We start from the raw sequence: 27,195 nt of genomic DNA, 5'->3' as shown, positions 1-27,195 counted from the left end.
TGTATCTGTATCTCAAGAATGTACTATCTATTTTCCATCTTGCATGGAAAGTAAATTTATTTTGTAGTATAAATGTAATAGCCAAATATTCTTAGAAAATATATGGATACTTGACTATCATAGGTGATTGTCATTAATACTTAAAAATCTTTTATCACTCATTTGCATCTGTTCTGTATAGCTTTAAAAAAATCTATATACCGGCACTAACCACAAGATGGCCATATTTGCATAGGATTTAAAAAAGCTGAACATTCATTTCCATCTAAATGACTATATACCGTGAATATTTGTGAAGTATTTTAAGTAGAATAAAGATGCAAGGAGGCGTTATAAGAAGTTAGAACATGTAATTTAGCAATGATGCTACATTTACTTCATTTTCTTTTGAGTATATGTGTTCCATTACAATTTAAGCATTATTTCCTCAAGCATTTAGAAATAAAGCATTTCTCTGATCAGTGAAATCCTGAGTACTGATAAGTTGATGGTAAGCAGTTAAAACATAACTTGCCACCTATGCTAATTATTCTTTGAAGTTGCTCATATGCTTCTTGGTCTGTCAGTACATCAGTATAACTAACAGTGAATAGTTGCCTTCTGCCATCTCTGTGGATGTCTGTTGGTTTCCTGCAGCCTTTTTTACTGTTAAGGTATGATAGGATTTTATGTTATTTCAGTTACAACTGATCTCCATTAAGTTCCAGTATTGAGATGCTTGCATTTACTGCCCAGTGCTATATCAGACGTTCTGCTATTTGAAGTTGTGTATGTAAGAATTATTATACGTATTCTTTACCCTGATTTTTTTTTTCCAATGGGAATGATTTTGACAAGGTTTAGTTCTATCAGAGCATACAGTAATGCTGTTGGCTAAAACAGAGTAATACTCATTTTAGAGCTGTTTGTCAGCTTTAGATAAGCTCTTGTCCTCAAACTTTCCTAATGCCTGTTTCAGGAGCTTTGAAGAGTCACGTTTCCACTCATATTCTTGAAGAAAAAGTATATAGTGCTACCCGTAATCGGTTAGACCTTTCTAAAAGGTTGAGTTTTTGTTTTCAGATCATGTTGAGTGTGTCAAAGCAATGCTTCTAGGAAAACAGTGTCTTGAAAACAGTAGAATGCTATCTAGTTGCTACATTGCTATAAATCATTAGGTAGTTATTGGGCATTGTTTTAAATGTTACCCCTATAACTTCAGGATCAGAAGGGACTGATTGATTAAAAGATTATATTCTACTACAATCACAGTACTTTGGCAAGTCAGTATGCTACTGGATGTTCTGTTATCCTATTTTGATCTAGAACATCTCTTTTTTTCTAAGGGATCAAGCCATTACTTTCATGCTATTTGTGTGCATTAGTATTTTAACTGGCCCTGTGGCCAGTGTAAGCATTTTTCAAAGACAAGTGGTATTAAATACTTACTTCAAGGATTTGCTGGAAATGTTATTGGTTTGTTCTACACAGTGTTTCCAGCTATTGATGAAGTAGCTCCCTTTAGTCAGTGTGTAGATTTTTATTTTTATTTTTTCCCCCATAACATTATGTAAGGTCCTTATGCTTAGTTATGTTGAAGAAACTTCTCAACTAATTGTATAGGAGTGAAAAGTCTTCCTGGACACAACTTAATTACAATACTAGAGTACATTTTATCACTGTGGATATTTGCTTACTCTGTTTGTTTCTCTGCATAAGAGTCACGTATGTTCTCGAATTAGCATTGCTGGGCTTTGTGGATAAATAGGAAGGAGTGGTGTGTGCTGATGTTTTGTACCACATGTCTGTGGAATATAAGCTGAGGAAATCTAGGCTTTGTCTAATCATGGTTTTCTTGATAAAGGGCTCTCTAAATAAATAAATACACAATGATGAAGGTATTGCAAGGTGGACTGAAGTTTACTTCTGAGTGTGATTTTGACAAATATTTTGCTTAAGGTCTTAATAGAATGGAAAAAAAAAAAAGACATTACTGAGGTTAGTCAGTAATATCAACGAGAACGGCAATGCACTGAAATAGAGTAAAAAGACAACCCAAAACAAACAAAAGAACTCACCACTGCCAAGAAAAGGGATCCTGTCATCTTTGCGCATTCTGGATTACCAGTACTTGATTGTAATACAATCTGTTGTAGAAAACAGTAGCTTACTCTTGAAATTCATTATCACTTGTGTTAATGTACATGCCTTATTTCTGCAATTCAGTTCACTTTCAAATTGATTAAATCTCAACTTCCAGATGTTTCTTTGTCTATTTCTCCTGTTTCAAGTTCGCCTGTTCTGTCTTAACTAATAGTTTTCACATAATGTCAACGGTTTATGGGCTGGTTCGGCCCAGTTCCATGACAGAGGGATTTCGCAGAATCCGTGCCTCTGGAAAAGGGAAACCGGGGACCGCAAAATAATTAAAAACAGTGGCAACAATCTGAGGAGAAACAAACTAATTTACTAAATATGGCATTGGAATGCAAGATAACACACTATAATACAATATAATTAGAATTGAAGCTAATAAATCAAATGTAATGAGAGAAAGAGTATCTGAAAGCTGTAGGCTTTACAATAGTGCTGAGACGATGTGTGTGGTCAGGACGAGAGCTGAGAGAAAGTAGTATTTTTCTGCAGAAACTGGCAGTCCGTGGCTTCGGCAGGTACACTCTTGGCTGGGTAAGGAACTGGCTGGAGGGTCGGGCCCAGAGAGTGGTGGAGAATGGAGTTAAATCAAGATGGCGACCGGTCACGAGTGGTGTTCCCCAGTGGTCGGTGCTGGGGCCTGTCCTGTTTAATATCTTTGTTCATGACCTGGATGAGGGTATGGAGTGCACTCTTGTAAGTTTGCAGATGACACCAAGGTGGCTGGAAGTGTTGATCTACCTGACAGTAGCGAGGCCCTACAGAGGCGTCTGGACAGGCTGGATAGCTGGGCTGAAGCCAATGGGATGGGATTCAACAAGACCAAATGCTGGGTCCTGCACTTTGGCCACAACAACCCCAGGCAACGCTACAGGCTTGGGGCAGAGTGGCTGAAAGACTGTGTAGAGGAAATGGACCTGGGGGTATTGATTGATGCTTGACTGCACATGACTGTGACACATGCACATGACACATGCGCCACAATTAAACAAGCCAAGAGGATGAAATCTCTCTGAGGCGAAGGGCGATGGCAAAAGTATAAATATGAGGAGGTGTGACAGGTTGATTATATCACCTTGCCTTGATCTCGCAATGGTAAGTGTTACGTGCTTACTGTGGTGGAGGCAACCACTGGCTGGCTTGAAACATATGCAGTACCCCATGCTACCACCTGAAACACCATATTAGGTCTGGATAAACAAGTCCTACAGTGACATGGCACTCCAGAAAGAATTGAGTCAGATAATGGGACTCATTTCAAAAGTTCTCTTGCAACAGTACAGGCACGGGACAGAGTGGCTGGACGACTGTGTAGAGGAAATGGACCTGGGGGTATTGATTGATGCTCGACTGCACATGAGCCAGCAGGGTACTTAGGTGGCCAAGAAGGCCAATGGCATCCTGGCTTGTATCAGAAAGAGTATTGCCAGCAGGAACAGGGAAGTAATTATCCCCTGTAACTCAGCACTGGTGAGGCTGCACCTCAAGTACTGTGTCCAGTTTTGGGCCCCTCACTGCAAGAAAGACATCGAGGCCCTGGAGCGTGTTCAAAGAAGGGTAACAAGGCTGGTGAGGGTTCTGAAGCACAGGCCTTACGAGGAGTGGCAGAAGGAGCTGGGATTGTTCAGTCTAGAGAAGAGGAGGCTGAGGGGAGACCTTGTTGCTCTCTATAACTACCTGAAGGGAGGTTGTAGTGAGCTGGGGGTTGGCCTCTTCTCTCGGGTGACTAGTGATTGGACTAGAGGGAATGGCTTTAAGCTGTGTCAGGGGAGGTTCAGGCTGGATGTTAAGAAGTACTACTTCTCTGAAAGAGTGTTCAGGCACTGGAATGGGCTGCCCAGGGAGGTGGTGCAGTCACCGACCCTGGAGGTGTTCATGGAACGTTTGGATGTTGTGTTGAGGGACATGGTTTAGTGAGAGTTACTGCCATCCACCCATGGTCTGCACTGGATGATCCTGTGGTTCTTTTCCAACCTTGGTGATTCTATGATTCTATGAAGAGAAGGTACATCAGGTGACTTTGCCAGAGGTTCTATCTCCTCTCTGACCACAAAACCCCCTGGTGTATGTAGTTCTTGCCTTCTAGACAGGTGCGTGGAACTGGAGCATTAACACCTTAACTCCCAGTGCACTACATGGTGTTATGATGTGGAATCCCAGTAACCAAAAAAATCATAAAACCATGGCACATAAATAAATATAAAACATATAGTATGAATATTATAATAGTATTATATAGTACAATACTATATTTTTGTGTAAGATGCTATTATTCTACTTCTCATCTTGAAAAGCTAAGCAGATTATTCATAATGGGATTAGTAATGGCTAAAGCCAGACCTCATTCCCCAGCTTATTTTACTTATGTTTTGTACTCTTGACTTACATCCTTTAGATTTAGTCGTTGAAAGCTGTTTATACAACTAGCGGTCTGGAATTAAAAATGCAGTGTATTTATTTTTATACTTATTTCTTTTGACTTTAATACAAGAACATCTGAACTGTGTTTCACAGCATTCTACTCTTAATATGCATGTTGTCACTTGTCCAGACAGTAAATGCTTTCAAAGTGAATGTTTTCTTGTATTCAATCCCATATTATTTTGGGTGATGCCTTCATTCTTATGTTCTAGGTAGTACAGTTTAGTTTGCTGTTTCTTTGGAATTTTAGAAGATTATTTTATGAAAATTGCATATTTTTCATCTCTGCATTAGAATTTAAGAGATGTGCTAGAGAGAAGAGAGAACCTGTGGCTTGAAGGAGCTGTGATATAGCACAGCAGAGTGATCTAGGGAGCTTTTAGCGCTGGGTTGATGAAGGTAGAAATGGTACCTTCAGAATCTAGCTGTTATTGGGTTTGGTGAGACTCTTTAGCACACTCAGCAAGACCCAGCTACTTGGAAGTTTAAATATTAAATAGCCTTTCTTTGTAATTTTAACTTAGTCAAGTTAAAGTGATTTTTACAGGGTGAGTAATGATAATTCTTTAAAGTAGTCTACAAGGTGACCTGGCATAAGTTGATGATCAGAAGGCTGGAGTACCTATCCTACGAAGACAGGTTGAGGGAGCTGGGTTTGTTCAGCCTGAAGGAGAAAAGGCTCTGGGGGGAGATGTCATTATGGTCTCCCAATTAAAGAGAGCTTATAAGAAGAAGGTAGATAAGTGTTTCACATGGGTAGATAGTGATAGAACAAGGGGGAATGGTTTTAAACTGAAAGAGGGGAGGTCTAGATTAGATGTCAGGTGTAAATATTTCACTGAGAGGGTTCTGAGGTGCTGGAACAGGCTGTGCGTAGAAGTTGTGGGATATTCCTTCCTGGAGGTGTTCAGGGCTGGGCTGGATGAGGCCCTGGGCAACCTGATCTAATACGCTACTTAATGACTGTCAACCCTGCCCACAGAGGGATTGGTAGTAGCTGATGCTTCAGCTTCCTTGCAGCCCAGCCCAAGCCATTCTATTATTCTGGATTCACCTACAGTCTTGTGATGGTGTTACTTGTTCTGCAGGAAGGTTAGCTTTGTTTTCTGCCATCATTATATGGTCTCATAAGGTTATATGAGAGTTGAAATATCAACTGAGCTGAATTGAGACTGGGAAATGGGGAAGCTCTATAATCTGGATAAAGTCCATGGAAAATAGTTCTGTCGTTAACATAGGATGTATTCAAGAAAACTACATGCTTCTATTCTTCTTTTGCACCTGTTTTTTTGCAATAATATGATTTTCTTTGTTAAAGAAGCAGACACCATTGTCTAAGCTCAACAATTGTGCAGCTGTGTTTTAGTGTAATGCGTGCCTGACACAGTAGATAAGAAAACCTGAATTTATTTGCATATATATTCATAGTTAGCCTAGCCTTCATTTCTTTGCACTGCAGATTTCTAAGGAGTCTATCAAACAGTTGTGAAAAAACAAAAGCGAGCATCCAGATGTAAAATTTTCCTGTTCATATGATTTCATGCTTTAACAATATTTCAATGTAGCTTTCTTTTCTCGTCTTTGTATCCTATATAAAGTTCCTGTCTTCTAACTCTTTTTTTCTGCCGTCACTGCTACAATTTTGTGTGTGTGTGTGTGTGTGTGTGTTCTCTTTCTTAAAGGGAAGAAATAGAGGAAATGTGCACTTTTCATCTTTTCTGCTCTGTCTTGGGTGCTAGAGCAACAGTTTTATTTCTCAGAGGAATCAGAGTGGACCCTACTTCCTTACAAAGTGAAGAAATAGAAAAAAAACATTGTAACTATTTACTCAGCTGTAACCCAAATGGGAGAAAGTTTTTTATTTCCTTTCTTTGTTGGTTACGTAAGTTATGTCATATATAGAAGTATATACTGCATTTTCACGTAACCAAGAATCTCTCATGTCCCTTGAGGTTATCAAGTGTCCCTAGTTGGTGTTTACTTGAAATATAGTCCTATTGCAGTAAGTCTTCAAAGCCGGTTGTTTTTTAATTTAGAACACTTTGTCTATGAAAACTGGTGGTACATCATGTAAGATCTTACCTGGACTCTGTAGTATTTAGAAGAGACAATATTTGTTTACTGTTGTTGTTCTGTTTTGCTATTTTATTTATTTTCTGTCCCTTCTTCCCCCCCCCCCCCATAAGTGTTTAATTAAGTTCTTTTCCATAGTTAGCATTGCAGAGATGTATGAAACATTACAGCTGTTTCTCAGAAAAAGCCATTTTTGTCGTGTTTTACAACATACAGTATGAGTGATAGGTATTGTAAGTGACTGTCTGATAAAATTGCACTTCAGTTTGCCTGGGGGCATCTGTTAGTATGGCTTGATATTGTAGTGCGTTTGCTTCATGGTGTTAACATTTTTGTCTTTTCTGTTTTGGATATTAGCTGGAAGGGCCATGTGTTCTGCAAATACAGAAAATACGCAATGTTTCTGCACCAAAGGATAATGAAGAATCTCAGGCAGCACCCAGAATGTTACGTTTACAGATGACCGATGGACATACAAGCTGCACAGCAATAGAATACAATAGCATGTCAAAAATAAGGTGAGCAACTTTATTTTCAAAGTTTTGCTTTCATACTTAAATGCCCTAAAAATAATGGAATTAGAAATATATGTGGAAAAAATGTTTCTTGTCAGAAAAACGGGACTGCGAAAGATTTAATTTGATTATATTGTCTGTCTCTCTTGATCTTTTTCTTTACTGTTTTCTTCTAATTTAAAAATTAATGTAGTTCTGCTATCTGTCCTCTGCGTTAACAGAAAACTTGCACGTTTTGCTGTGTCTGTTGCATTTGAAACCCCAATGAAAGAAAGTCTAAGGTTAAGTTGCACTACATCAGTAGAGTTCTATCTCTATGTGTTAAATAAGTAAAACCGAACCAAAAAAACACCTCATTCACTTCTGTGCACCTCAGCTTTTTTCTGAGATACTGATTTGTTTCTCCAGCTCTACCCAGGTATCTAAAACTCTATAATGACAAGTAACCTCCAGAGTAAAGAAATATCAAGCTAAATTAACTCCTTTACAACAAAATCTAGTGGAGATGCGTGAAACTAATGAATACTTCAGGCAGTCATAGTTTCTGGTTTATTTCTATTTCCTTCTCAGACTTTTTTATGTACAAGAGAACCTTAAATGTATGTCATGGAGTTATCTAGATCAATTTAGATAAATCTATGCCTGTCATAGGGGGGCAGTAGGCCCATGGGCACCCTGGCTCCCAAAAATGGGAAGGAAAAAGGGAAAGGGATAGGGGAATGGGAGCTGGGCTCAGAGAGGGAAAAAGAACGGAGCAGCAGCAACGATCTAAGGAGGAAAACTTATTTTACTAATTATGATATCGGAATGCAAGATAACACAATATAATACAATCTAATTGAAAGTAAGGGTAATAAATCAAATGAAATAAGAGAGAGAAAGTTTCCGAAACTGAAAGTCCTACTTGAATGAAGGCGCACAGCTTGGAAGCACACCAACCCCTCTGCCTGGCTGCCAGAGAGAGCCAAAAGAGCCAGATCCCGTGACTTCTGTGACATATCTTCCTTCTCTGACTGTGAGGTCTTCTGGGATATGTAGTAGTTCTTCTCTTTTGAGAAGCAAGTATCTAGAAGGTTGTCAGTCCATGGAACTGGAGTATTAACTCTTTAAGTACCCATGCTGTACATGATGTTGTGATGTGGAATACCAGTAGCAAAATTACAAAACCATGGCAATGTAATATGTGAACGTGGAATTACAATACTATTTATGCTGAAATACATAGTGCAAGAAAGTGAATTTCTGCAGCTGTCTGCTGTGTCAGACTTAGCAAGGCAAGAAGTTTTGGTGTGTACAAACCTGAGCCAAATTTCCATTTTTAGCAGATATTTTGTCTGACTTGGTAATGAGCGTATCACAGGATTGTTGCACCTAACTTCATGCAGCTAGTAACACTTTTCCCTGACCAAGATTTTAACTTAGACTACTTTTGTAAGGGTGTTTTTTTTTTTTTTTTTTCCCATTGTTCTTAGTTAAAAAATGAAACACAAGAGAACTGAGTATGGGAATTTCTTGATGTTTGGTCATTAAGATGTTGAAAACGATTTCCAGTGTGTACTCTCTGAAGTTATGATCTATTTTACTCTTAATTCCTGATTAGTTTGGCTTAAGAACATCTTCCTCTGTCTTTTTCTGCTGGATGGACCTTTTATGCTTTGTTTTTAAATGTCTCCTTTATTGTTAAACTGCTCCTTCTGATTAAGAGCCAGCTTGCTGTTTAGAGTAATGCTGTTTTAAAAGCCAAGCACTTAATACTTCAATTTTAGCTTGAGCAATCATAACTTAGAATATCCCATTCCAATATCTATGTAAAAAGAGCAGAAAAGGAAGGCAAACACTCCTGTGTAAGTAGATTCTAGATCAAATGATACATAAACAGCCAGTCGAAGACCTAATCTGAAAGCTTTTAGATAAGACCTCCAAAACATCACAGCTCATCACTTTGTGTAGTACTGTTATAAGCTTTTCCATTACTTTTCCTGTATTTTTTATTTTCTTTGCTTCTATCAGAACAAAAGAAAAAATCCATTAATATCGCTAAGGTTGAAGTCACTAGAACTAAAATTGGCTTACTCTACTTTGAGTGTTCTTAATGTGCGGCATTGTTCTGTGATTGCGATGATATCTTTATGATATCTTGAAGAGGTTATTGTCTCTTATTTGGAAAGTTATAATTGACTCTGTCCTCTTTTGTGTCTTGCAATAAAAATCATTGTTTCCAGATTTTGCTGCTTGTCATATCTTTCAATTAGGAGACGGAAGTGAATGATTCTTCTATGCATCTGCTGTTGTTCTTATAGGGTAGATTCAAACGAAAAGAAGATAGGTACCTACTCGTGGGAGCTGTCCATGGAGAACATCTGTCTGATTTTAAATCAAAGAATAATGAGAGAAGAAGCACCGCAAGGTGCATAGTCTATATTTATTCTGGAACAGTCTGCTGTTAGTAGTGTATAGAAGGCATCTTTTCTGACTACTTTTTGTTTTCTCCTAAGTTAAGTGTCTAAAACAAATGTGTTGATTAAGCATCTAGAAATCCTCTTTTGTTTGACTGTAAATGAGTACTAGAATGAGGAACTTATACTTAGACATCTGACTTTGAGACATCTTTTGTTAGGCTAGGCAAATCACATCCTTAATTTGGTACTGTTAAATTGCATTTTAACCAAACAGATAATTTGCAAACATTCATCTCTGTTAGAATGTAATTTGCAATATGGCATCTTTGTACAATGAATGGGAAGTGTTCCAGAAAAGCTATTGAAAACTGCTGTGCGTACTGAAGGGATTATTGTGAAGGTTTTTGATACTAATCATTTATTATGGAATATGACAATGCTGAAAGTATAATGGGAGTATAGTTTTCTATGCTTTTGATGGCAGAATATTAAATAACATTTTTGAAATACTTGGTTTTGTTTCTGCTTCTAGCTTGAACACTCCACCTGGAACAAAAATTAAACTTTCCGGAATTATTGAAGTAAGAAATGGATTCTTGCTGTTGGATGATAGTAACACTGCAGTTCTTGGAGGTGAAGTGGAGCATCTTATAGAAAAGTGGGAATTGCAAAGGGTGAGGTAACACCACTGGAAATGCTTTGTTTTACAGAATTCAAATTACATTTAATGTCGTAAAGCATAACATGTTGGCTGTGAACTTTTCTGTTACAATAATTTAGACTTAACTGTCCAAATATTTGAAGGAATTAAGCCAAATATGTGTCTTATGTATAATGGTGCTGATGAAATTATAAGTTATCTCTGCATGGGAACTGATTGCTTTAGTAGCCCGCAGGGCCTGAAAATGTTTGTCAACCACAGTGACTGCATTATGCAGTAATGGTTAGTCATTTCTCTAAACAGTGTTTTTGATACCAAATTATTAAAGAATTTGGCATTTTACAATTACAGTCTACAGACTGTATAATTTTGGATACAAAAAAATACAGAAATTTTATAAGAAGTGTTGAAGTTAGTAATCTCAAGTTACTACGTTAAGAAATTATTATTAATTTAAGAATTCTATACTGCAATTTTCATCAGTGCTTTAGGCTTTTAAAGTCTTTCAGCAAGCCACAAATACATGTAATGTCCTTTATTTGCGTAGCTACTGTCCTAATAGAATGAAAGTTGCTGCAGGAAAATTTCTTGTTGATTTCCCTCACAAATTAATGGAAGTGCCTAGGACATGAAGTTGTGACTGGTACAGATAGAGGCACACATCTATGCTTAGTCTATATCTCTGAAGCAAAGACTAGCTTTGTCAACAGTTTACAGGCTGATTCAGCCTGATTCTGTGACTAGTGGGACAGAGGGATTTTGCAAAATTTGCACCTCCAGAAAAGGGAAACAGAGGACCCCAGAGTAATTGAAAAACAGCCACAATGATCCAAGGAGAAACAAACTAATTTACAAAATACAGTATCAGAATGCTAGATAACACACTATAATACAATATAATTAGAATTCAAGCAAATCAATAAAATATAATGAGAGTATCTGAAAGCTGTAGGCCTTACAGTAGTGCTGAGGTGATGTGTGTGGTCGGGACGAGCAACAGGGAGGAGAGCCGAGGGAAAAAGGAACATCAGGTAACCTTGCCAGGGTTTATATCTCCTCTCTGACCACAAAGCCCCCTGGGGAATGTAGTTGTTGTTCTCTTCCAGACAGGTGCCCGGAACTGGAGCATTAGCACTGTAACTCCCAGTGCACTACACGATGTTATGATGTGGAATACTGATAACCCAAAGTTATAAAACCATGACAAGCTTCTTATGAAGATGATGTTTGTTTCTGTGTGAAGCACATTTTTGATGATACTAAGTTCAACAGGTTTGTTTGTTGTTATGGCTTAGCCTTCTTTGGTCATGTTTTGCATTTTATAGATTTGAGCAAACTTGGACAAAACTGGTAGAACATTTGAGTTAGAGAATCAGATAGAATGGATAGTGTGCTTGGCATTTATTTTTCCTTGTCATTTCTAGTTTTAAATGAAACCGTCTGTCTGATTAAAAAGAAGGTTCTTGGACCAGCAACAGAACCATCTCGTCATTTTTGTTCATATTTAGTGTAAATCTTGTGAATTCTCTCTTCAGATAAAAACAAAAAACCATTGAATTTTAAGGTTGATGAGTAGAGACACACTGAACTAATACATCCTTAACAATGCCAAGTAATTGGAAAGAGAAGAGTCAATAGAATCAGCTAGCTTTATTATTAGTGTTTTGAACAGTCCTGTTTCTGTGTTTGTTTCACTTGTGACATTTTGGAAGGTCTGTTTTCATATTTATTCTACCTGTGTTTGCACAAAGAAATATAGTACTCTAAATACTAATTTGCTTTTGAGGTGAATGTCAAGAAATAATAAAGGAATGCTTTCTGTTTACAAGAAAGCAAACCGTCTTATAACCATGCTGCTGACTAAAGCAAATTTTTCAGCATTTGCTATTGCATAAAGCCAGTATAATTGGCTATGTTTTAAAGAGTTTGTTTTTACTTATTTTTGTTGTTGTTGTTACTAGATACAGTACAGTAACTTAATTATTCCCTATTGCTAGCCTTTTAGTTTTCTGTTTTCATTTTGCAGTTCAAATGAAATAGTTGAAAGGGACCTACAAAGAACAACCAGTCCAACTTCCCTACCACTTCAGGGCTAAACAAAAGTTGAAGTGTATTACTGAGGGCATTATCCAGATGTCTCTTGAACACTGACAGGCGTGGGGAATCAACCACCTCACTAGGAGAAGGGGGCCTGTTCCAGTGTTTGACCACCCTAGTGGTAAATACATTTTTCCTAATATCCTGTGTGAACCTCTCCTGGCAAACTTTGTGCCGTTCCCAAAGGTCATGGCAGTGCTACCCAGGGAGCAGAGATTGGCACCTCCATCTCTCCTTCCCCTCTTCAGGGAACTGCAGAGAGTTTGCCAGAATTTCCATTTGTTTTTCTAGCTAAACGACTCATGACACATTATCAGGATTGCAGTGAGAATATGACCATATCAGCAGCAAAACTGTGGACATCAAGAAATCAGTTTTGACAGGTGAACCATTGCCACTGGAGCTCTTAGTTCCAGGTCTATATCTGGACTGACAACTAGATAGACAGGTCTGAAACAAGTCTATAGAAGCCAAATGCTGCTTCAGTAGTAGTTTACACATGAGCTTGATGTTTCCTGTTCTGGAAGCTTTACAAAATAAAAATAATAATAATAAAAAAAGACTGACAAATAGCAAGACTGTCAACTCTCAAAGATATTTGAATAAGGACATTGCCAGTCCTAATCATGCCAATCAAGACTGAGTGAAATACTGAATTGTGTCTGCATGGGAAGTCAGAAAACTATTGCAAATTAGTTGTTTTGAAGCCAGTTCTTTCTATCCAGTATGTCTGATGAGTGCTAATAGGTGGTCTTGTGTAGAAGATGGAATAATTTTTGATTATAATTGATTTTATACTTGTTTTAGAAATTAGTGTCATTAAGTCACATATTTTTACACATTAGGATTAAAGTTGTTTGTCCAAAGTTAAATTATTACCCTGGTAACTGTCTGTCAGCCTCTAGATGCACAGATGAATTACTGTTTTGTATAATTCGATATGACATTGGTAATTGCTCTGGGGAGGAATCAGGTTTTAGTAGTAGAATACTTACACTGTAAGTATAGCATACATGGAGTTAATGCAGTGCTATCAGACAATATAATGTAGTTCAAGTGGAATAAGCATGATGTTCTTTGTAGCATTCAAATTTATTTTAAGGTAGTTCTTGCCTAGAAATTTAATTGTACAGTGTTGCCTTTTAAGTGACAGTGAATAAATGAGTGAGGAATTGCTAGCATATAAGCCTTTTGATTATTTGGAAATAGAAAACAATATGCCGTGGACGTATTCCGATATTTTGATGAGAATGCAGTTCCAATAATCTTTCATGCGTAGTGCTCACAGTGTTCTGGTTATAATGTTTATTTGTTTGTTTGTTGTTGTTGTTTTTTTTTTCTCCTTTGATATTGCTTTGGCACCAGTGGCTTCAGGGATTAGCACACTTTCTGTAGAGCCAGGCTTTGGGTGGCTTATGCTGTAAGGATAGCATTCATGAGGCTATCCTCAGATGATGTCTATAATGTGTCTATTGGATTTCGACTCATTTTACAGTCAGCAGGGAGGATCAGGCAAGTTTTAAGGTGTGATGCATGTGAGGAGTGACATAATCCCTTAGAAGATCCCATTTTCCTTCTTTGCTTCTGAAAAGAACCTGATGTCACTAACTCAGATGTAGATACTTGCATTCTAGATGATGTAAAAAGCTGGGTGAAATGAATCCTGACTGAAATGCTAGGTGTGTGCTCAGGCAGGTGAATAGGAGCTTGACTGTAAGAGCTCTATTTTGCCTTACCTTGCCCATGAAACGGCTGTTGTACTGTGCAGCTTTAGTTAATAGCAACAGGAGTTTACTGCAGTCATCAGCAATTGGTTTGCTTGTAATTTGAAGAGGGCACTTTAAGTGAACCAGTTGGTGCTAAAGTATTAGAATTTTATGCTTTCTGCACTTGTAAGTGCTTTCTTTGAATAATTCATTGAGTATTTTATCGAGTTTGTTCTTTTTTTTATTGTTTTTCTTTTTTTGCTTCAGGAAAAAAAAGAGGAAAAGAATTTTATTACTTTATTTTTTGCCTGGGATACAATAAGTGATCACAGATGATTTAGAAAATGTAGTTTCCTTCTGGAATAAAAGTAGTTTTCCTCAAAAGAGTGAACCAAAAGCCTGAGTGAAGTACAACCTTAGCTGAAATAAATATTTGACATGTTTTAAGAAATTTCCTGATAGCATAATAATAGTATAATGGCTTAAAATATATTCACGTTTATACTGCAGTTCTCACATGATGGAGTTAAATAAATTTTACATCAAGATTATAAATACGTTGAAGAAAAGTGTTTTTTTTTTTTTTTTTTAAGGAAGTCTTTGTCTGCCGGTGCAGAGTATTAAATGATCCATGTAATCATGCACGACTATTTCAGTGTTTAAAAACAAAATCAGGCAGCAGCAAAAAAAAACAAAACAAAACCAACCCAAAACATTAAGAGATGATAAAAAATAGTTGCAGTATAGGAAATAAAATTTTGAGGCATTTTATCAGCATTAAGGATCTATTTTTTTTTTTTTTTCCTTTCTCCCTAGTTCTGACATGAAATACATAGGTTGCTCTGAAAGTAATGCCTTCTGTTTATTTCCCTGGAAACTACAGGAAGTACAAAGATGAATAACGCTGGTTGATAGAGCAAATTCTCATCTATAAAACACTACTTTTCAGCATACTTATCACCGTTAGATACACATGTTCACCAGCGATGAAGAAGAGCCTGCATGCCATGCTTGTGAAAAATCTGCGTGGCCTTACAGAGAATGTCTTGTCTTTCACATTGCTATTGCCACTGCTGAAATACAGCACCCACCACCTCACTGGGCTTACATCAATTGTTTGCTCTCCGTAAACATTCAGTAAGCATTGATGAATGAATGTTACTGGGTGCAAATTTTTCCTCATGGAGGAATTCAATAAAACACCTTAGCTTCATACGCACTTCCATGTCAGACACCATTCTGTCAGATTGCCCCTCTGATGTCATCTGTCACTGTCAATGGTTTACAGGCTGGTTCGGCCTGGTTCCATGACTAGCGGGGTGGAGGGATTTCACAAATCAGCACCTCTGGAAAAGGGAGATAGGGGACCCTGAATAATTAAAAACAGCGGCAATGATCTGAGGGGAAACAAAGTAATTTACTAAATGTGGTATCGGAATGCAAGATAACACACTATAATATAATATAATTAGAATTGAAGCTAATAAATCAAATGTGATGAGAGAAAGAGTGTCTGAGAACTGAAGGCTTCACCATACTGCTGAGGTGTGACATGCGGTCGAGTTGAGCAGGAGGGAGGAGAGCCAAAGGAAAAGAGAGATGTCAGATGACCTACCAAGGCCTTATATCTGTTCCCCCTGAGCAGAACAATGTGCACAGGTGGCCAAGATGGCCAATGCCATCCTGGCCTGCATTAGAAATAGTGTGGCCAGCAGGCACAGGGTGGTAATCAACCCCTTGTACTCAGCATTGGTGAGGCCGCACCTTGAATATTGTGTTCAGTTTTGGGCCCCTCACTACAGGAAGGACATCAAGGCCCTGGAACGTGTCCAGAGAAGGGCAACAAAACTGGTGAGGGGTCTGGAGCAGAAGTCTTATGAGAAGCGGCTGAGGGAGCTGTGATTGTTTAGTCTGGAGAAGAGGAGGCTCAGGGGAAACCTCATTGCACTCTACAACTTCCTGAAGGGAGGTTGTGATGAGGAGGGGTTTGGCCTCTTCTCCCAGGCAACGAAACATCAGGACAAGTTGTACCAGAAGAGGTTTAGATTAGACATAAGGAAAAACTTTTTTCTCTCAGAGAGTGGTCAGGTGCTGGAATGGGCTTCCCAGAGAGGTGGTGGAGTCACTGTCCCTGGTCGTGTTCAAGAGGTGTCTGGATGAGGAGCTATGAGATACATGTCATAACAGTGGTAATGGGAGGATGGTTGGACTAGATGATCTTGTAGGTTCTTTCCAACCTTGTGATTCTATGATTTTATGAAATGGTAACACCACAGCAAACAATTTTCTGGGGAATGTAGTTGTTCTTCTCTTCTGGGACATGTACCCCAAACTGGAGCATTAACACTTTAACTGCCAGTGCACTACATGATGTTATGATGTGGAATACCGATAACCAAAAATCATAAAACCACGACAGTCATGTGGATGCAAAATGTAATGGAATATTGGTGAGAAAGTTCATCCTCTACTGTTAGGTTACCAAAATCCATCTGCCTATGATGTCATAGGCCAATATAATTAAATAGGAGGCATTACTTTCAGAACAACCCACTTATTTATAATGTGATACAATTAATGCTTACCATAGCATCAGTTCCAATGTCAGAGCTTGTTAAAAAAACAACAAAAAAGCCCAAAAGAATGTTTCATCAACTGTGAGCAGATATTTTAAAGCAGTGTCTTGCAAATCTTTTTCTTTTTTTCTTTTTTTCTTTTTCTTTTTTTTTTTTTTCTATTAGTGGTTACCAGTATTTTATATTACTTGAGAATGCTTTTCTTGTTCTTCAAGTCTAGTTTACCAGTTGTCCAATTCTGACTGGCTATTTATAGCATTTCTATACTACAAATACTAAGTATCAATAATGATTATGCTAACTGTTATGGTTTTGGGTATTTAAAGAACTGATCAATTTAGCATATGTGCTGTAATTTTCATAATGCCATAGGAAGTATCCAGCTGGTGCAGTATCCTGTTTCCAAGATTGGCAGAACAAGGTATTTTTCTAGGAGTGGACATATAGTCCAAGCCTATATGCACACCTGGAATCCAGAATTGTTTGTATTATGCTAACTAATCCTTTTCTGTATTTGTATAATTGATCAACCTAAACGTAAACAGAATGTTTGAGGTTATCAGGGACCTCTGGTGATTGGTCACGTGATCCAATCCCTGCTCAAGCAGGGACACCCAGAGCAGGTTGCTGTGGACTATGTTCAGGCTAGGACAACTTATGTTCTCCGAGGAGGAAGACTGGGCAAAAAAAGAAAAAAACAAAAAAAGTTGCATCTCTGGGCAACTTGTACTGGTGTTCAGTCACCTTTACATAAAATAGCTCTTCCTGGGTTTTAGTCTGTGCCCATTGCCTCTTGTCCTGTCAGTGGGCATTGCTAAGAAGAGCCTGGCTTCTTATTCACACTCTCCTGTCAGGTATTTGTGTGCCTTGATAAGGTCACTAAGCCCTTCCTCTTCTCTAGGCTCACTTTCTATGAACCCTATTTAAACCCGTTAGAACTATTTGTATTTGCAGCTTCCTGTAGAAGCAAATGTCTGGTGCTATAAATTATGTATAAAGAAATCTGCTATCTATTCATATGTTGTCTTGCTCTATTGTTGTATATTGGGATAAAACTCAGTTTTCTGCATTTGCTATATCTGTTGCTTTCATGGTTCTGCAATTTTGTGTGTTTTCTTCCTCTCTGTGCCCCTCATCCAGCCTTCTACATGCTTATGTGAAGCGTCCCAGGATTTTAAATGTAAAAGATTTTATTTTTCATGCTTAAAATATTTGTCTTGCACATTTCATGTATTTTCTGAAATGTTGACATCTATCAAATAATATTTTTCTTTTCAATTTCTTAATCAACAACTTTCTTTTGCAGAGTTTAGCAAAACACAGTAGAAGTAATATTGGAACAGAAGGTGGCCCTCCCCCTTTTTTGCCTTTTGGGCAGGTATGGTATATTTCCTTGTAATTCAGGTGTGGCATACAAGTTAAAGCCATGATGATCTTTAATGAAACTATCTGTATTAGGATATCTAGAGAGAGCTAGTTCAATTTAGATAAAGGCTATCAAGATCCCTCATATTGTGATGATTTGAGTCGGAAAAAATGATTTCGTTTAAAGTGAGAAGAGATGTAGGTTTGAATCCTGACACTTGGAGAGAAAAATACTAAATATAAATTGACAGTTTCAAACTTAAAATTCTGTTTGGTTTATGGGGTCTTTGATTGTTCCTACAATATCTTGGAGGCACCAACACCTACCCTTAAACGACAAAGGTACTTATAAGAATCATATGAGCTGTTTCATGAAATATGTTGAAAGTATAAAAGTCATTCTTTTTGGCATCTCTGGTGGATCAGTTACGTTTGCTTTCAGCAAAGGTAGCTAAATGTCCACAGTTGTACTCTCTTTCTAATGTTGTGCTGTTTTAGTGGAATCATGCTTTGGGTTTTTTTTTGTTTGTTTGGTTGGTTGTTTTTTTTCTTGTTTTTTTTTTTTTCAAATGAGAGTAGATAAAAGAGTTAATTAAGCTTTACTTTGTGTTGTCAGAAATGTGCATCTCACATGCAAGTGGACAGCAGAGAGCTTGATCGCAGAAAGACTCTGCAAATGACAAATACTGCAAAACCTGTTACTGACAACGATGAGTTTGAAAAACAAAGAACAGCTGCCATCGCGGAAGTAGCAAAGAGCAAGGAGGTTAGAATGCATTTGTAGCATTTTGCTCAGTGTAATTGATCTTTTCTTGTTATTTTAAGTATTCATCTCCTCACCAGCTAGTACTTTGAAGTTTGCCTTCTTAAAATTCTGTTCATGTATCTCTTTAAGAATGAGTAAAAAACTGAATCTTTTCAGATTGCTAAGTGTGTTTTTATTTGAATAAAACTAATAAATGTATCATAATTTTTTATTGTAGATGTAATTTTTATTTTGATACCTCTAAAAAAATATTTTACCATATAACTAAGAAATTTAAAGTACAGGTTACTGAAACTCATTTGCTTTTTTCAGTTCTGCAAACCCTGTGATTTTCTCTGTTGCATCTGATAGAACATCTAGGAAACGTTGCTGTACTGTGCCAGATTTTATCTGCCCTCCCGTGGCTTTCCATTTTAGGATATAGAAGTTGTGGTTTGTTTTTATTATTTGCTTGGTAACTCATAAAAGCTAGAATTATGTACACTTTTTACAGCCTCATTTGGGCATCAGGTAATAATCAAGAAGTCCTACCTAGTAAATTCATCTTTTTGGTGTATGTGTGTAAATCACACACAATAAATATACTTTGTTGATGCAAAGTATAATCGTTACAAATACAGCTGCATCAGATTTACTGCACTTCTTGTACTAGCTAAATATTAAGGCTTATTTTCCTAAGTTCCATTTGCTGAAATGTTATTTTTGTGCTTATCTAAAGACCAAGACATTTGGAGGAGGTGGTGGTAGCAGCAGAAGTAATCTTACTGTAAGTGCTGGAGGGAATCGAAACAGGGAACTTTTCCAGAAAGAGAAGATAACAAAACCTGAGGGAAAAAACGAAGGTGTCTACAGAGAACTGGTAAGGTATAAGATTTAAATGGAACCATAAACATTTCGGTTATTAAAAAGCAATAGGAACAAGAATTAAACCAAAAGACCCTGAAGAATAAGAGCTTTCCTTTTGTACCCTTCGAAGATAGTTGAGATGCAATGTGATTTTTGTGAAGTTTCAATGTTCTTTTAATGTCCTCACAAAAGAAAAGTAGTTCTGTGTATGGTATAGGTCATTACAGTCTTGTTTTAATTTTGTTCTTCAAATAAGCTCAATAGTCTTTCACATCAACAGTTATTAATTCATGTTAGGGAAGAAGACTTTCATCCTTCAAGTTCAGTGCATCAAATAATATTTCAGTGTAACTTCTGAATTATTATTTAACAATTTTAAACCATTCGTTTGACATTGAGAAAACTAAATTATACTTGTGATATTGAAAGTACTGAAGTAGAAATACTTTTGTTGTGATACTTCTATGTAATGTTTAACATGGTTGCAGATAATGTTTTGGGTAAAGTGAGTTACTGTTGGAGAATCTGAATTGTACCTCAGAATTCCAAGCAAACACTTTCTGAGCATTTCATAATTTCATGCTTACTGAGAAGTGGTTTTTGACACTGCTGCATTGAATTAATTGGGTATAAGATGAGCAGTCATTGTGATTTGAATGATGAAGGCAGGTTGACTGAAATAGATTTCACAACTTAATAATTCAGTGAACCAGTATTAAAATATTGACTATAAATGACTGTAAATTCAACAATAAATAGCTGAAATGTCTTCAACCTTACTTTACTTTTACCAAAAATTTAACAGTCAGAAGACACTTAAGAACAGTAAGTGCTTAATTTTGATTATGTCATATAGGTGCTATCTCCTTGTGACTTGGAGAGCTTCCAGTAGTGCTATCTTCAGCACTATGCTCAGAAATATACCGATGTATTAAGACATATATGTAGAATTGTAGGAACATGGATCTTAAAGGATCTTTTAGTTATCCTTCTATTTATTATATACTTTGTCATTATTGACAGCTGTATCTACCTAATAGACTTTAAAAGCAAATGAAAAAACAAAACAATGCCAGTGGCCTTCTTCCATTTAAATTGGGCAATACTTATTTTCTATTTTTCCTGTGAACTGCGGGGAATTTGCTTTACATCATACTGTAAAATGGCAGTACTTCCAGTTTTTTGAAACTTAATGACATTTAACTTGTTTTGATGTTGTTTAAAAGAATATGAACCCTCACTAAGTCTAGATAGAAAGCCTTCTTCAGTTGTAAATGATGATTCTAGGGCTTAAAGCATCAGATAAGGGGTCTTTTTTTGTTGCTTTTAGGATTGTGATATGGAGTTGATTTGATTGTTTATGTATGTGGTTAATTTGCATGTAAGTATAGAAGGAGTAAGTTTTTATTTCCATCTATCCAGTGTGTTACCTTGAACATTGAAACACTGTGTCACAAAAAAAGACACAGAATAGTGGTTTCTCCTATTTCTTTATAGACAGACAATAGGTTGTGCAGATTTATAGGGTATGTCCTTCAATTTTATTTTCCATTCCAGTTTTGTATAAAAGAACCATCAATATCTGTGCTGTGTAAATGGAGTTGAAGGGAAAGTTTTTGATGTCCAAAGGTAGTTTGAATAATCCCTCATTTTTCAGTCTTTGTATCTGAGAAATTGCTTTTTCTTTGGGTCTCAGGCTGTGACTTACCAAAGATTTTTTTTTATCTATTGCTTGGAGTACAAGTAGCGTACATATGAGCCCTCACTTCTTGCTAGACTTTGATGAACATAACTGTTGTGCACAGGATTCCCAGCAGTGAAAGCCAAAGATACAAAATAAGCAGGAATTTCTCTCTTGATTCAAAGCAGCTACATACCTTCAAGAGGGAGAAGTGTGAAGCAGGCTTGCTGATGCAGTAGAAAGCAGCAATTTTGTCTGTTGGATCATTGTTGCCACGCAGAGAAATCTCAGCAAATTGCTCAGATGAAGAACCATAATACTGTCTTAGTAAGGTTTTATTTAGGCAGCTGAAAACTGAATTTAAGTGGGTTGATGATCTCATATAGGCATTCATGTAATGTTTCAGTGCCACTGGATTTTGAATATGTTTTAAATGGTATTCAATCTGTGGATGTTAAATTGAAGAATACTGTTAAATTTTGAAATTAAGAAGTGTACAGGAAAGCAGTCAACATAACTATGTCGTGCTCGTTACAGTGATTTTTGGGTTTCAAAGCATAGTTTTTGAAGTTCTTAGAGTTGTTATATCTCTTGGCTTACTGAAGTCTCAGCACTGATACAGTAACCATGGACACCAATTGTATGCCACTGCCGCAGACCGGAGATCTGCTTATAGCTCTTGTCCCAGAGCATATAGTATAGCTGAACAGAAAGTGAATGGATCAAAACTTCAGGAGAAGTTGTAGTAGAGTAGTTGTAGTAGATGTAGTAGTTGCAGAGTTGTAGTAGATGGATAATTGGCATCATTTTGGTTGGGTATGGGATGAGGAAGGGCAGGCAGAAGACCTGGCCCCATTTCATGTTTAATGCATGTCCACGCTAGAAGAGGCAGTCCCAGCTGAGGCTTATAAGTGGGGTCTCTATGGTTCTTCCTTTGCCTTTTTCTAATCATACTATATACAGTTCAGAATAAGAAAACTTTTATTTCTGAAGAAGGAAGTTGTATTTTTGTATTCCTATTGAAACCTTTTCAGTTTATATTTTTCTCCTTGTTTTAAGAAATGTGTAACCGATTTTTTGTATAGTTTATAAAAGTTTGAAAGGGTTCAAATAGAAACAAGCACCAAGTTTTATATTAGTGTTGCTTGGAGAGATTCCTTCTATTTTTCATTAAAGAGCAAGTATGTCTGTCAGATTGTTCCACTGTACAATAAAGGAAGAGGTAGAAAAGGGGAATTTCTGCTTGAAATTGCATAATAATATAACAACAACAACAACAAAAAAAAAACGAGTTAAGCAAAAATAATTGGAAAAAGAAGTCTCTACTGTTTATTTGTTTAGAACTAAAAGATAACTTGTCTATGAATGCCATACATTAATCTAAAATGTTTATCATCAATGCAACATGGAAAAAATAATTATTAATGGAAGGTTAAAGTACTATCTGGTGGTTTTATAGAGTATCTGTTGTAGCTTATGATTATTTGTTTGTATCTTTTATTTCAGGTTGATGAAAAAGCTCTAAAACACATAACGGAGATGGGATTCAGTAAAGAAGCAGCAAGACAGGCACTTATGGATAACAGTAACAATCTAGAGGCAGCATTAAATTTTCTTCTTAGCAGCAATAAACAAAAGCCTCTTCAGGGACCACCACCTAGAGGTATAACTTGCAAAGATGTACCTTAAAATGAAGTGTTTAGGAGCAAAGAAATTTATTTACTGTGTATTACTAAAGCATATGACTTATATAAAGTATATCTACGTTTTTTTAATATGTTAGAATGCATTGCAAACCTGAGAGAGAATACTTAGAGAAGGCCTATGTGTATTATCCTTTACAATATTTTTGAATTTGAAATGACCTTCCATGGAAAATCTCTCTCTTGCAATACATTTTTTTTTTTAACAGAGTACAAAATTTCCATAAGGTAAGCCTAATAATAAAAAATAAATGTGTAAATAGTGTTGCTGTTTTTTTTTCCTCTTCCCTCACCCCCTAAAAAAGGTCTGTTTGATGTTTACAGGTAAAGGAAAGGGCCGAGGCCGAATAAGACCTGAAGACGAAGAAGAGCTAGGAAATGCCAGACCGTCTGCACCAAGCACACTGTTTGATTTCTTAGAATCCAAAATGGGTACTTTAACTGTAGAGGGTAAGTTATTGAAATTGAAATATCTGGAATCAATATTTGGCAGAGTTGGTGGACTTGTTTTCTTCTTTACTGGCTTCTAGAACTTTCACCACAGTCAACAGTAACACAACAAGGAGTGCTTGAGAGCTTTTCCTCTCCTTTGAATAAAGGTCAAATATATTGCACTGTAGTAGATTGTTTCTGTCTTGGCTGTCGAAAAGCCGATAGCTTCATGCTTAAGCACCTTGAGGTTAGTAATTTTGAAATCAGATTAGATAAATATTAGATTAATACTAATTAATAATAATTTGATAAAGACACTTGCAACTTTATTGGGTGTTTTTGTAATTCAAAGGAAAAGCTCCTAACTCCAGTCCTCCTTTCTCAGTGCCTAAACAGCACATTATGCATAGTGCTCAGTTAAGAGCAGTAAACTAAGTAGGTTTTTTTATTCACTCTTATCTGACAATCAGGCAAACTCCCAACATTTTGCTATAATATATTAAACAACCTTTTTCTCATAGCTTTCCTGTTTAATAACTGTAGGGAGTGAGGAAGAGGTAGTGTTTTAGACAGAGAGAAGCCAAACAATCTTTAAGATCTAGCACAAAAAAATCTTGACTTTTACTTGAATGTCCTCTTCTTTCTTGAGAAGCAATAAAAGAATGCAGTCTACAAATCTAGACATCTGGTTACGTCTAAATCACTTCATACTCTGGAAGTTTTAACAGACAGATCCATTAGAATGAAAAAAGTTTACACTTTATACATCCTGAGTCTCTAGAGGCTGCTGTGATATTGAAGTAAAACTCACAGCAAGCTGAGTAATAAAAGAAGATTGTTATTTTGCCTTGGAAGTGTTTCAGTAGCCAATGTGAAATTGAAATATCTGTTTCCATTATTTAATGTCAAGTTTTGTGGTGGAGCTGTAATTTTTTTCTCCCTATAAAATAACACTTAAGAGTGAAATAAAGGTCATACTAATTTACGTAAACTGGTGTTTTCGAGTGAGTGAGTGCCTTTAAGGAGTCTCAGCATTTATATATAATAATTTCAAACTGAGTTGCCAAATAGTCTCTGTCTCTTAATAATGCTTTGTTTACTTTCCCTGGATATAATTAAAAAAGGAGTGATACACTAAAAGATGGTGAAAACTGAACAAAAGAGGTGAAAATAAAAGAAGGAAAATACTTAATGGTGAAAAGTTATTAGTCTTATTTTCCTATTTCAGTGCCCAATTCATTTTTTCTGCTACACATTTTTTATAAAGAAATCTTTCAAGATCTATTACTGACTATCTTTACATGTGAATGGAGAAGATGTAAAGTTTCAGAATTGATTTAAAATTTCAGAAATAGCTAATGATGCAGCCATGTGAGAAATGCAAGCAAAAACTGCAGGATGTTCTAAATGAGACAGTGGTTTCATAAAAAAATAACACTGTGATGACTTACACAGGAAAGCTGAAGAATAAAGTTGTTTTCAATACCAATGAAAAAAATAGAGCTTTAGCCTATCTGGGACCTTCCAAATGGCCATTGATAATATTAAGAGAGTTCCTATATTGTATTTTCATCTAATCGTAATTTGGAGCCCTTAGTGGTGTTTTTTTCTGTAAGAATCCGGGCTGTAAATGACAAATATCAGTCAATAACTGAAAATTAAGTGTGTGCAAACAAAACCTTCTTAATAGATTAAAGACTGCTAAAATTGTGCAGAAATGGAACAGACTGTCTTGAGGGAGATCATGCAGCATGTACGGGACTACTGGGGGATCAGGACTAGCCTGATGTAGATCAGGACTGGTGGATGAGGGAAAGGCTGTTGATGTAGTCTACCTAGACTTCAGTAAAGCCTTTGACACTGTCTCCCACAGTATTCTCCTACAGAAGCTGGCAGTCAGTGGCTTGGACAGGTACACTCTTGGCTGGGTAAGGAACTGGCTGGAGAGCCAGGCCCAGAGAGGGTGGTGAATGGAGTTAAATCCAGATGGCGACCGGTCACGAGTGGTGTTCCCCAGTTGTCGGTGCTGGGGCCTGTCCTGTTTAATGTCTTTATTGATGACCTGGATGAGGGCATTGAATGTGCCCTCACTAAGTTTGCAGATGACACCAAGTTGGCTGGAAATGTCCATCTGCATGGAAGTAGGAAGGTCCCACAGAGGGATCTGGATAGGCTGGATAGCGGGGCGGAAGCTAATGGGATGAGGTTCAACAAGACCAAGTGCCAGGTTCTGCACTTTGGCCACAACCACCCCTAGCATTGCTACAGGCTTGGGGCAGAGTGCTGGAAGACTGTGTAGAGGAAATGGACCTGGGGGTATTGATTGATGCTCGACTGTACATGAGCCAGCAGTGTGCTTAGGTGGCCAAGAAGACCAATGGCATCCTGGCTTGCATCAGAAAGAGTGTTGCCAGCAGGAACAGGGAAGTAATTGTCCCCCTGTACTCTGCACTGGTGAGGCAGCACCTCAAGTACTGTGTCCAGTTTTGGGCCCCTCACTGTAAGAAAGACATCGAGGCCCTGGAGCGTGTTCAAAGAAGGGCAACAAGGCTGGTGAGGGTTCTGAAGCACAGGCCTTACGAGGAGTGGCAGAAGGAGCTGGGATTGTTCAGTCTAGAGAAGAGGAGGCTCAGGGGAGACCTCATTGCTCTCTATAACTACCTGAAGGGAGGTTGTAGTGAGCTGGGGGTTGGCGTCTTCTCTCGTGTAACTAGTGACAGGACTAGAGGGAATGGCTTCAAGCTGCGCCAGGGGAGGCTCAGGCTGGACATTAAGAAATACTACTTCTCTGAAAGGGTGGTCAGGCACTGGAATGAGTTGCCCAGGGAGGTGGTGCAGTCACCGACCCTGGAGGTGTTCATGGAACGTTTGGATGTTGTGTTGAGGGACACGGTTTAGTGAGAGCTATTGGCGATGGGTGGATAGTTGGACTGGATGATCCTGTGGGTCTTTTCCAACCTTGGTGATTCTATGATTCTATGAAACTGGGAGAGGCAGTTATGTTGCCAGAGGGTAAGAGCATGGAAAAACTAGGATGGACAGTAGAATACATGTTTATTTAGGGTAAATCAGCCTTAGGGACTGATACAACTAACTTCTTCTTCACCATTTCTGAGGCTTTTCTGTCTGGAGTTCTGGTTTCTTATATCACAGATTTAGAAGAATTTCATTCAATGGACTGTTATGTATTGCCCTTTTTGAAAAGGACGTACTGCTGTTTTTTGCCAGTATCTCCAATAATTTCTTGCAATGTATGAGCTCTGTCTGAAAACAGATGACACAGTATATTGGAATTCACAGAGATTGTGATAGAAGTGAAAGTAACCATATAATGACAAATACTTGGAAAGTAATCTAGTTTTACACAGGGTCCCTTTTTAGGTGCTTAATTTGTATTGGACAGAGAAATTGCTTAAATATGGGAGGAAAATTGGAATTTATGAAGCACTAGTTTATCCCATTGACTTCTTGTCAATGGTTTATGGGCTGGTCTGGCCCGGTTCCATTACTGGCGGGGTAGAGGAATTTTGCAAAATCTGCACCTCCAGAAAAGGGAAACAGGGGACCCCAAAGTAAGTAAAACGGCAGCAACAATCCAAGGAGAAACAACCTAATTTACTACATATGGTATTGGAATGCAAGATAACACACTATATTAAATGTTTTTAAGTAGTTAATTACTGGTTTATATTTTACTTGTCCCTAGGTCTTACAGAAATAGTTGAAAGTGAGCGAAGAAGTATATTGCATTTGCTTTTCTAATTTGTTTTTTATAGTTTATGTATGGAATGTATCCATAATCTTATGACTTTATATAAAAA

General features: G+C 37.4%; 1 protein-coding gene across 5 annotated transcripts in view; it reads left to right on the top strand.

The window, feature by feature from the left end:
* Positions 1–27,195, top strand: part of TDRD3 (tudor domain containing 3) — a 104,379-nt gene that overhangs the window by 43,801 nt on the left and 33,383 nt on the right. For all 5 annotated transcript variants that reach the window (NM_001030822.2, NM_001397209.1, XM_046941378.1 and 2 more), the window contains exons 4-10: positions 6,985–7,145; positions 10,074–10,215; positions 17,888–17,959; positions 18,563–18,712; positions 19,431–19,571; positions 22,746–22,902; positions 23,267–23,392. In NM_001030822.2, coding sequence (NP_001025993.2) covers positions 6,985–7,145; positions 10,074–10,215; positions 17,888–17,959; positions 18,563–18,712; positions 19,431–19,571; positions 22,746–22,902; positions 23,267–23,392 — 949 coding nt within the window. The remainder of the gene's footprint in view (positions 1–6,984; positions 7,146–10,073; positions 10,216–17,887; positions 17,960–18,562; positions 18,713–19,430; positions 19,572–22,745; positions 22,903–23,266; positions 23,393–27,195) is intronic.

This window comes from Gallus gallus, chromosome 1 (assembly GCF_016699485.2).
Source record: "Gallus gallus isolate bGalGal1 chromosome 1, bGalGal1.mat.broiler.GRCg7b, whole genome shotgun sequence".
Classification (NCBI taxonomy): Eukaryota; Metazoa; Chordata; class Aves; order Galliformes; family Phasianidae; genus Gallus; species Gallus gallus.
The sequence above is the reverse complement of the archived record's forward strand: the minus strand, read 5'-3'. Positions and strand labels throughout refer to the sequence as shown.